The 12,194-nt window shown below is 38.3% G+C and overlaps 1 protein-coding gene across 1 annotated transcript in view; it reads right to left on the bottom strand.

Annotated features, from left to right (window-relative positions):
- Nucleotides 1–12,194, bottom strand: part of STAT4 (signal transducer and activator of transcription 4) — a 41,088-nt gene that overhangs the window by 16,677 nt on the left and 12,217 nt on the right. The window contains exons 3-9 of the mRNA XM_054070560.1: nt 8,680–8,778; nt 7,742–7,834; nt 5,732–5,810; nt 4,089–4,174; nt 3,029–3,180; nt 1,688–1,846; nt 756–848 (exon numbers count right to left, since the gene is read on the bottom strand). Coding sequence (XP_053926535.1) covers nt 756–848; nt 1,688–1,846; nt 3,029–3,180; nt 4,089–4,174; nt 5,732–5,810; nt 7,742–7,834; nt 8,680–8,778 — 761 coding nt within the window. The remainder of the gene's footprint in view (nt 1–755; nt 849–1,687; nt 1,847–3,028; nt 3,181–4,088; nt 4,175–5,731; nt 5,811–7,741; nt 7,835–8,679; nt 8,779–12,194) is intronic.

Here is a 12,194-nt window from a genome sequence, read left to right as displayed (position 1 = left end):
CTCCACACTAAAGTATCTGAAATGGTTGTAATCTGAAAACAGATTAAGCACCTAGGATTATATCACAATTTATAGGGCTGTATACTCAGAAAATGGAGCCCAGCGGTCCAGTGGAGGTGTTCCACCCTTCCTACAAGTATGTGGAGAATTAGTATGTGTTTGAGGGAATGGATGGAGAGACAGCAAAGAAGTAATAATTAAGAGATGGATTTGTGTAATCAGTGACTGCATTGTAGGTGTACATGTCCTTTCTTTCATGCACTCCTTCCACACACCCCAGCCCTCCTTGCATTCTTTTTGCTGCAAGGTGGAAATGAGAGGTGAGTTCCTTTCCAGTCTACATCCTTTTCACAAAGTCAGGCAAGGAACTTGTGGGAGAGAAAGAACTTGTCATTGATTCACTAGAACCGCCCAAAATACAGACTTTTCTCTTTCCTACCTGCAAAAGTGGCTCTGAGTATTCTGATGTTGGTTTGTATGATGTGGATCATTATTTAATTGGTTTACAAAGTCATTAAAGAAGAATTCCATGCATACATGAAGGTGCCAACTGCTGGCCACAATCTGCCTTCCTTCTTCACACTGATTTATGCTTTATTGCCACTTATACAAGTGACAGATTCTGTGGCCTTTCTATCCCTCCCTGGAGTCAGAAGGATCTCTAACACAAGTTGGTCTGCTTTATTTTCTGGATTCTCCAAGGATAAAATGCAGTACACAAATGAAGGATTTTATGTCAGTTTTCCTTTCCTTACCTTAATTTAACAGTGAACTGTATTAACGTTTTAAGAACCATTGGCCTCTGGGGATGTGTGGGCATGCAGGGCTGCCTTTCAACCACAAATGAACTGTGTGAAAAGAAGTGAAACAAAGAGATTGTTAGGAACATGCATAAACAAACAACTGTATCAGAGGGGAAAAAGCGCTGGTATCTTAGAGACTGATTTCTCTACAGATGCTGAAGTGGGAGAATTCCAACTCTCAGTTCTCAAAATGAACCAGCTGAATTGTTCCCATAAGCAACAGATATTTGGAATACATTAAAAATCAATACAATACAGATTTCATAGTTCTAAAATACTAGGCTGACAGAAGGAAGACAAAGACTTTAATCAGAACCATAAAAGAGAGCATGAAAATTCACTAAGCCTTGCTCCAATGAAACTAAACAATCATTTTATCTTTTCATTTTTTTTTTTTAAATAACAATTGACCATGTTTAGCTTTGAGATAGTCACTTGTGGTGTATCTCTAGTATGGCTGGTACAGAAGGCAAGAGCAATTAGGATAATATTTCATATATTAATAGAAGGATGAACTGTGGTGGGATGAAAGAATGTCTTTGTGGGGAAGAGAAGGAACAAATTCGCACTGTTACTTAAAAAAAAAAAAATTAAATAAAACCCACCACAACTTTTCTCAGCAGTGTGTACTTGATTCCTGTCAAAATAAGCGGATTTTGTGTATTCACCTCAAGTCAGAACTTAATCATAAACCCTTAACTGCTACACACCTTGACCTTCTAGGAGTTTTGATGACACCTGTACATACTTTTTATATTGGAAACTCTGTCTTTAAAATCCTCGGATACTCATTTCTTTTTCTTCTTTATGAGATGGTCTCATTGTTGCCAATAAATTTGTATCAGTTCAGTTAAAGTTATGTACATTGGTAGTTGCTTACGCACTTTCGGAAAAGATTGTAAAGCAGAAAGTTGACTTTTTCCAGCAGCTGAGGCCTTTGCACCGGGATAGGGTCACCATCATAAGTCAGTCGGGTCAACAGTTCATCCAGTTTTTCTAGTTGCCTTCTAACTTGAAAGAGACTCTCTGCCAACAGTGTAAAACTACAGCAAGACAAAATAAGTTTGCAATCTTTCATGTAAACCATTTCTTAGAACATAAAATTGCTCTAAAGTTATTGTTTAGGGAAATCAGAATTGGTACCAAATGATGCTTTCTAACTTTATCCAACCTCACATCCATTTATCTTTTGTTTAAGGGAATATATAAATATATCAGGCAAATTACCTACTTCATTTTCAAAGACAGATATTTACACAACACACCTCATCAAGTGCAATGCAACACTGTCTGCGATAATTCGCGAGATACATGTCCTGATGTTTTACCTGCAGGACACTTGTGCCAATTTAATTTTTTTCCTACAACTCAGTAGTTTTGCAAAATGTACTCTTTAAAAGGATAATATTTATATATAATGAGCAAGTTACTCAGACTAAGGCAGTGTAAAAAAAATAAGGAAAATAAAATCCAAAACCAGTTTAACAGGGTACATGCATACAAAATCACTTCTTTTAAAGCTATTTTTAACATCTTCATTGGAAAAAAAAAGCTTTAGTGGAAAAAAAACCTGAAAACCACAAAAAAGGGAAAAAAAGCTTTTTTTCTTTAAACATAAAATGTTCTTGGTTGTTTTCCTTCCTTTTTTCTTTTTACATTTACTTCACCTTTTCCAGAGGAGAAGTATGATGGGAAAGAAATAACCAGGACATTGACATTCTCCGGCTGCATTATCTTTCTAAACTTGATGCTATTTTCTTTTTGTTTGCAATCACCCTTAGACCTGCCAGCACAGAGACTACTGCCATTCAATTCCTCTGTAGTTTGAAGTCTGGAGGAGTGACGTACCCAGTGAGTCAAAGCATAAAGTGTCTACCCAGCTCCTGCCTAGACAAAACTCCCACTGTCCTCCACGACAAACTCAGTCAGCACAGTTCTTACTCAAGCAAAACTCCCAAGAGGGTATGTATCATGTATCTGGAACAACTGTCAAAACGAAAAATGAGCAACTGCTGCGGCTCAGGCTCAGCAGTTCACTGTAATGTTGTTAATCCTGAACAGCAGATGTTGCCCACCAAAACAAATTGTATTTTTAGTTATTCACTTGCTTAACTGCCAATGAATTTGCTGCTGCTGCAAGGTAACTGATCTAAAGGAAAGATCATTTCACATGCAGCAGACTTCCTGTGGTTTTCAGTGGAAACAGAAGCTCGAGGCAAGTTTACCAGTTCTGGAGCTGATCAAGCCCACCGTGGAGAGGACCGCCAATACAGGCAATCTGCTGTCGTCTCTTCCAGTCTAGCAGCTCTTCAGTCAGCATATTGCTCATGAGAATATCGATTTCATGAATCACACGCCCTATTTTACTGAGTACTTCCTGTAAAATAGTAAAGGTGTCACAAACCCACCACAAGGAACAGCCACAAAATTCAGCAATTATCATAAAAGTGCTGATAACATTTCTTTCAATATCTTCGAAAATAACCATATTTAGCCCCTACAGCTTTAGTCTCTGTACTTAATAAGTGACTGGATTCATCACCCACTGTACTTGAAATTTATCCTGAATCTCCATGAACTCTTCCTCAGTGTAACTTCTTCTTTTTTGGAAGGGTGAGAAGGAGGATTGTTGCATTCTTTGTGGGCATAAGGAGTTGACATTTACAAGTACTGTCAAGGTCAAAAAGTCCTTCTTTTGTTTTGCATCATATCCAGTGCACTGGGGTTTTTGCTTTCTTGTTTTTATCCATAAAAGGCATGTGAACTCAAACAAATTGCCTAAATGTATTCTTTCCTGTCCAGTAAAGAAGTGGTCATATCACCAAATTTGTAACTTTGTCATATTTGCAAGTCTTGGTAACTGAACAGAGCAAGATGCCATTGGTGGGTTGTTGGGCCTTTTTTGCTTGTTTTTTTTTCTTGTCTTTTTTTGTCCTTTTTTGATTTTTAATGTTTTTTTAAATTAGTTTTTCTTATTATTTGGGTTTTTAGTTTCTTTTTCTGTTTTTTTTGTTGTTTCTTGGGGGGGGTTTACTAGATTCCATTTATTTTGTATACTTTCTGCTTACTGTAAAAGGTATATATTGCCAACTAAATAATCTGCTCAGCACAGTACATAAAAGGTCCTGTGAAGTAATGCCTTCACCTCCTTCCTGAGGTGTGCAGAGCCATATCCTTGACTGAGCAGTTACTTAACTGCCAATTTCTCAACTGCTAGTCAAAATCACCTCCACTGACCCCAAACCTTTAGTAGATTTGTAACTCCTGACAGAACATGTCACCCACCTTTCTCTTGTAGTCTAAAGTATTGAGCATTGCCTGCAACGCCAACATTTCCTGTTTAATGAGGGCGCTGTTTTTGTCGCTCTGCTCTGTAGGGGGATGAAAAAGTCAGTATAAACGTGTGTGTGTCTATAAGGAGAGGAGGGAAAAATCCCACTACCAGACTACAGCATGAACTAGTGAATGAATAAACTGCAGACATCACTATTACATAATAGTGTGTTTCGTTTGAATGGACTAATGTTAGTACAAGGTTTTATGACTCTACTCTTCAGATGCGTGTATGAAACGAAAGAAGGTAGAAAACATATGGATGGTACTTAGAATCTACAAATTTCTTAGTCATGTGCATACTTGTGTACTATGTACACTACTTAAATATGCTCATGGCATCAGCAGTTAGACTAAAGCTCTTTGGACTTGATGGGAATTACACGTCTGGCTGAGAAAACAGAGGTTAGGCATTTGAAACAGAGACAAGAGTATTCATTGCTGTGGGGATTTCTGCAGCCAGCAGTACTGATCACTGGGTATTCCCCTCTCTCCATAACTTTTTTTGTTTCTGATCATGCATTAGTTTCAAGTTTCTCCAAGCTTGCTTCATGCTCTTTCATATGCAGCTCTTCCCCCTGCTCTCTCCTTCTACTTTTTGCTCTTATTGCATCTTTCATGCTACCTTCAAAAAGAAATTGGTGCCAACTGTGTCTCTGCTAAGCTCTGGACTAACTCATTACATTAGCCTGGATGTTTCAGGAGAGATGGACAAGGAACAGATTTTCAGCTCAGCCACAGCCATCACTCACGTTCATTGTAAGGTACTGCAAGCTGGCTGTGCTAGTGTAGAGCATTTGCTGACATGGAAATTTTAAGCCTTGAAAGTCATTTATGTAAGCATGTTTTATTTTGCAAGTGGTGCAGGTTTCAATCATCTGTGTGGTCAATAATTATGATTGGCCTGATCACTATCAACTCATTAACTCATGCAACTTGATCTTTTCCGATTGGCTGGCCATATGCAGCCTTAAACATGTAGGACTGAAATCTTTAGGAACCTGGACATTTCAAGCACAATGTCTTTCCATGTTCAAAGAAAGGTAATGTGAAGACATTTGAGCAGACACAAGTGGACCTCAGTTTCTTTTCTGAAAGAGATTATGCAAGGATTGTTGCTGTGTGCGTATCTCAACTATCATACGCTGGTCAAACATGCATTCAGAGTCCTTACCAGCTGTTTATCACCACTGTGGTCAAAAAAGAACAGAAAGCCGAGTCAGAGAATAAAAAATAAGTTTTGCACAACTCCACTGTGGAAAACAAGAGGCTCTTCCCCATCATGCAAAGGAAAGGCCATGTCAGAGGTGAGGAAACTGAAATAGGTTATTTAAATTCATAAAATTACTGCTTTCTGTGCCATTATGCAGCTTCTCTATAGAAAATAAATACACTTGCTTGATGAGATCCTGTTTACTCTCTTAATCCTGAAAGAGTCATTATGTTCCAAGAGTATAACTTTATGTAAACTAAAAATCCATTTTTTTATGTTTACATATATTACCTGCGTAATGCACAACACCCCCTGATATTTGGGTCTAGCTGAAGAATTAGCCATTTCCTAGTGAATCTAAAAAATATTATAAAAACCTTACCTAAACTTTGTATTGTTTTGTACCTGAAGTCAAATTCCTCTTGCAAGTCTTCCAAGTATTTGACATCTTGGTCAGTCATCTTTCCCAGGGAAAAGAAAGTAAGGTTATTTGAGTGTTCATAGTGACATAAAAAGAAGTTTATTTTGTAATGGACAAATGCATAATGTAGTATTTTCCTTTCCTATAATTTGAAAACCCCTAAGCAGTCATGGGAACTCTGGTTTACTAACTTGCAAACTTTAAAAAAGATAATTGAATTATAAATGCACATTTATAACTACAGATTTATTATACTCATTCAGAAAGCCAACTGTTATCCTCTCTGCCACAGTCAAATAGCAGTTGATAGAGCTTAACCACTTCTCGTGGTTTAATTTGCTAGTTCAATGAAGTAGCAGCAAGAGTGAAAGCCTGAGCTAAACTGAAATTATTCTGCCAATAAAATAACACACTTCTTGGAATTTTAAAGCAGGGCAAATGGATAATTTTGCATTGACTTCAATGGAAATTGGGATGGGGTGTGTAATGCCAAGAGAGGGGGAACCAAAGACAGGAGCAAAGCTCAGAGACTTTATTTAGAGAAATACTTGAAGAAAAATTTGGAAGAAATGAAACATTTTTACTCCCTTGGCTTTTAGCAAGGGTTTGTTTTCGCATACACTGCAAAAAGTTTAGAAGGTGTTTTCTAGTAAGCAAACAATGATAATTCAAAAAAAGACACATCAAAAGAAGGAAAATAAAACTGTAGGAGATGATCTGTTTTACTTTCTGTCCTGTTTATAGGAAGATTGATTCTGCCAACAACTCATAAACAGCCCGTTTTGATTCCCTGAGATATGCACATTAAGTGTCTGTGAAAATATAAAACTTGTTTGCTAAATGAGGGCAAGCAGAATTATCCATTTTGGTTTCCTCTTTATTTTTGAGACTAAACTTTTAAATTATATGTGTAAGGTATGAAATTACATACACAAGGAGCTGCCTGATTTCTGTGTTCAACTTAACTATCTACAAAACCACTCCTGTATCTAGAAATTGTTTTCATTTCACTGGTGTTTCAGGGATGGCTGCACATCCCCAACACAGGCAGAAGAAGCAGCATGGTAGGCTGCTTTTTCTGCTCTTGCTCTGCAACTCTTATCGTATAACTTTATACATAGATAGAGATCTAGTATCACATTCTTTTAAAGCTAGCTTTATCCTTTTAAGGGCTTCCTCTCTCTAACCCTTCTTTCCCATGTAGGGGCACAGTGATGAGAGAATGCTGCTAGGACCTCTTTCCACTATACTGAGAGTTGCACTTGAGCAGAATATAAACAGGTATTTCAAGCATAACATCTGCATTGAGACTGCTGCAAAGCTGAAAGTGGGGCTAGGATAGCAAAAAGGGGACGAGTAATCTGAATCTTTTTCCTCCTTTGAACTGAATTGAACTGAACTGAACTAATTGGACCTTCAAGATCTCTATGGGACCTAGCTACAGGTTTGGCTTGGGCCGGCTCTGCCCTGACATGGTATGAGAAACTCCTGGAGAACTGCTACCATCAGCTCCCAATGTTCTTCTCCCCTCAGGTCAGCAAAACACGTAATTATGTCGTGTAGCCTTCAGCTTTATAAGGATCTTGGTATGTGACTCAGAGGTCACGAAGGCTAAACTGCTGACCCAACTAAAAGAGGTGAAGTTGCAGAAATACATTTACTGAATCTCACATCTATTTTTGACACAGTTGGTATGTTCTTACTGCACCAAGTGGTTTGCCTGCCACTTACATAGGGATGACTGTGATAGCTGTAAAATAGGGAGTTCTCACATTGAACCTAGAGTAGCTGTAAATACCTGAGGATCCAGGTATGTCTTGAGTAGTCAGTCTGGGCTGAGGTTCTCAGAATAATACAAAATGGTTGGTGCAGCTGGTTAGCAAAAGTATTTGTGCTACCCAGCTTAAAGATAGTTCAGTTATGTCTGTATGAAAATCACGTCTGTGTAAGCAGCAAACAGACAAAAAATACCTGAGCACTGTTCTTGATGGCTGACACCTTGTGTTCTACATTTCGCTGCCGCTCTGAAACTATGGAGCTCTGCAGAGACTTTTCCAGAGGTCCCTGGAACACAATGAACAGAAAATAGGTGGATGAGTAATAATGACGAGTGATAGTACCTGTATTGCAAGTTCCAGCACAGAGAGGGAATTCAGAAGCTGGTCTTCAATCAGCTGGGACTGGTGTAACAGGCAAATCCATTCAGTTCTACAGATTTGAAAAATGTGCTGCTTTAACTTTGAAATCCCAAAGGTGAAAGGGTGTGGATATACACCAAACATTAAACTTTCAGTAAATTAAAGAAACTGAAACATAGATTATTAGATTTCTGAAAAAGACCCATGTCACAATACATATCATATGTAATACATACATATGATATGTACATATGATATGTAATACATATCTTATATGTATTCATATAAGGATATGTATTACATTTACAGGTGATTAAAAAGAACACATTTGACTTCAAAATTCTGTCTGTGTTTTAACCATGTAACAATTTCCCCAAACTAAGATTTATATGTAATTTTAAAGTTTCTTTCTTCAAACAACATAAAAACTTTGAAAGCCTTTGCAATGTCTCGGAATATCTTTTGCATTGCATAATTAATATAAATTAATGCATTGCATACTTTAAAATATACACATCTGTTTTGCAAGGAATAATCTCTTTGAAGCCTTTCCTACAGATTAAAGTCTTTGAAGACTGGCTGCAACATAGAGGTCACTTATAGCAATATTTGCAGCAGCAGAGCCACTAATGAAGTACAAACATGAGTTTAAAGGGCAACATTTGACAATGTGTGGACAAATCTCTCTAGTGGAATGAGAGGACAGGATTTGGTCCTAAAAGCATGTGAGCAGATTAACATGGAGCAGATTAATGAAATGTAATTCATTACCTGTACAGGCATGCTAGCTGCAGCCAATATTCTTCTTTCTTCTCTCAAACAGTTTGAGATGATTACTGCTATATGCATGGGATTACCATGATATTTGCCCTGAAAGCACAAGCAAATACAACTTTTAGAAATTCAGAATTCAGGATGTCTCTCTGGAAATCACAAGCAATGTGTTTCAGTGTTTATGACTTACAGCTTGGTGAGGGTGGAAAAGATTCTCCTACTGCCCTCAACCTTTGTTAGCACTGGTTGAGCTGTGCAATGCAGCATCAGTTAGTGCCATTGTCATAAAATATTCTTACCAACGTTCTACAGAGATTATAAAGACACAACTCCGAGATGTACATCATTCAAAGATCAAATTGCTCCACTGCTAACACAGCTGTTTTGAAAGGGCTTTCCTGTCAGCCTATTCTGTGCATGATTTTATCATGTCTTCCATTTTCAATAGGATGCTGCTGTTAGCTCTTCTGCCAACAAAAATTTGTAAGCGTATCAATACGGTAATAATGCAAGTAAAAAAGCCTCCTCAGCAAAAAGCAGAAGACTTAAATTTTAATGTCTATGAACAATTGTCGTCCTTCAACAAATAATGTGCCTAAGATGAAGGAAGAAGCAACTCTTTCTCCAAGCCAAAGAGTGAAAAATGTCTCTATTTTTACATCACCATAAATAAGGTGCAGAATTGCTGATGCGTGACTGAGGACTGGGCACAATTTGAACAAATATTGGTTTGTGCTGTATTTATCAGATTGGAATGATTGAGTACTCCCAAGCAGCATCTTTCATGGTGATATATTTGCTCAGTGTTTTTCAATATCCTTCATGTCTTTTATTCAGTATTCATGTCTCATTCATTCAGATGCCCTTTATTCAGCGCTCATACAGTTTTCAGCCATTCATTAGAACAAATCTAGTTCATTTCTTTTCCCATACGTTTTCCACTTTTGGACTTGTTCTGTTTTCCCCTCTTTCTGATTAGTTTTTAGTCTCATCATATTTTGCTGCCACTCAGAACTTCATTTATTCTTGCTTTCTCTGAATGTGGCACAATAAGTTTATACACTTAAATTGATGCTGTATTTTCCTTTGATATCTCATACAAATTGTTGCATTAGAAACAAAGTTGTGAACAGATCTGAAAGATATGTGAATACACTGCTTCTATATTCCAACTGTTTCTATAACAGTGAACATACATATCTAACACCTCTACTAGACAGTCAAAACTGAATAATTTCCTGGGTGCTTCTGCATGAAAACTAAATAATCTGAAAGATTTTTTTTCCAGAATGTTTTTACGTCCATTATAAGGTAAAGAAATATGATATAAAACCCAGTAATTTTAATAATATAGACTTCATTTGAGTGGCTTGGTAATAAATACCATGCTGTTGCTCATACTGTGGTCCCAGGTAGAGACTAAGGTGAAAGAGACGAGACTCTTAAAACTGATTGACACAGTGTTCCCTTCTAGAGAAGCTTTGACTGCCATGACATGTTGGCAATGAAACTAAGCTTTCTAATGTTTCTAGGGTTTCTGATGTCTTCTCACGATAAATAAAGCACATATGCAGTCAGCGCACACTCAAAGCAGTCCCAGCACTGTGCCTCCTCTGATCTCTTTAAAAGCAGTTAAGGGTGGTGCCAGCTGGTGGATTTCAGTGATCATCTGTACCAGTTATCCTGAGGAACAGGAGTTATGAACTAGACTGTGTTTTTAGAAGTTTTTCTGGAAAAACAAAAAAGAAGCAGTGAGTAGTAGTACTCAGGGCACACTATGTCTCAGATGGAGCGCTAAGCACTCCCTCCCTGCCTGCTTCTTGCTGGACAGTGATGGGGGATTTAACACTAGGAGTGCTCTGGTGATCTCCATGTCAAACAATAGTGCCAAAGATATGCCTACTTGCTTCTCCCTGCCAGCTTCTTGGCTACAAGGGTGGTCACCATGTTCTCACTGTACATTTCCTTCAGCACAACTGAACATCAGGTCCAGGAATATATCTGTAGTCCCCTTTATTGGGCATATTCCCAAGCTGTCACTGCATAGCATCAGGACGTAACTTTCAGAAGGGGATACAGGAATGTGGAGAGTGGCTATGATCTTGCTGTAAGAGATGAAGAGTGAAGTGGAACTTCATGAAGAAGTAAGGTAATGGTAGGGTCCAACAGCAACAACTGGAGCCCTGTCTCGTGCCAGTCCAGTGCCTGCCTGTCTCCTCAGTGTGCCAATCCAGATTGCTAGCTGGGACAGAAACCACTCACACTTTTGTGCTGAGTGGGCTGTCTTCTCCTCAGTGGACCAAAACTGCTCATCAAAGGACAAGTTTGTTGCTAAGGACCAGTGCATGTGAAATCAGGAGAGGTTAACTAGGAGAGGGAAGAACAGGACTGGCTTGTTTCAGAGGCAGTCAGTTGTGTCACTAAGCCTGGCTCATCTGTCTGCACCTTGATTAGAGAGGAAAGAAGTCCAGTTTTTAGCAAGGCTTGGTTTGAAAGCTGTGGTGAGAAACCTCTGATGGGTGTAAATCCACTGATGTGCATATTGACTCCTCGGTTAATTCCTGTCGAAGAGTCACATCAAAAAAAATCTTCTGACAGTGGGATGTTTTAAAATCCCCCCCAAAAATTGCCAGGTATTAGGGACTTCCTTAACATTACTAGATATTATTCATATGCAAAACACTTAAAAATTCTCTCTCTCTCTTTTTCTTTGTTTCACTAAGTGAAAACCATCAGAATCAGGAGATGAAGAAGAAATACACTTTTTTTCCCCCCTTTCTTCTCTAATCCATAAAGCTCTAGCAATAACCTGTGCCTGTAGCAATTCCCATACTAGTGCCTGTCTGGTGCATGTGGTTTGTGGTTTGTTCAGACACCAAGCAGGTGTCAGAGAACTCCCACCTGCCCTCCTGGAACAGCAGGCCCTCAGTCAAAGGCTGGCTTAATAGTGGATCTAAAGTATGAATGCCGTGATCAAAGGCTAGGAACCACCTTGCCCTTCTGATAGACAGATGCTCTGAATGCTGGTCAGCTGGCACAGAGCTGAGCTGCGTGCCACACCTTGAGCAGGCATTCTCTTCTATCAGTCTTGAACTCTCTCTCTTAGAATGGCTATATTTGTCAATATATGCTATATCAATAGACTCTTTTGCACAAATCTACCAGATGCATTGCAACTCAGCAATAATAAATTGATAAATAAGAAATAAGTTGCGATAATAAATATCTAAATAATTGTAACTTACTAAATCACAATAATTACTAAAGGTCACAATAACCAATGTATTTGACTTCATCAAAAGAATGATATTCAATTTTTTCTCCCCATGTTTTATACTTCTCAGAGGTAATTACACTTCAGAATGTGCCACTCTGTTCCCATATTATCCATCTCCTGCCAATTCTTGCTGTTCTGCACTTCCACTTTGTCTTCAGTTGGCAGCAGAATTTGCTCAAGATGACCTTGGCTTCTGAGTAACTACTTCAAAATTATTTCCTGTCATTCAAAGAGT

Source organism: Cuculus canorus, chromosome 6 (genome assembly GCF_017976375.1).
Source record: "Cuculus canorus isolate bCucCan1 chromosome 6, bCucCan1.pri, whole genome shotgun sequence".
Classification (NCBI taxonomy): Eukaryota; Metazoa; Chordata; class Aves; order Cuculiformes; family Cuculidae; genus Cuculus; species Cuculus canorus.
This window is presented reverse-complemented; position numbering and strand designations above follow the sequence as displayed.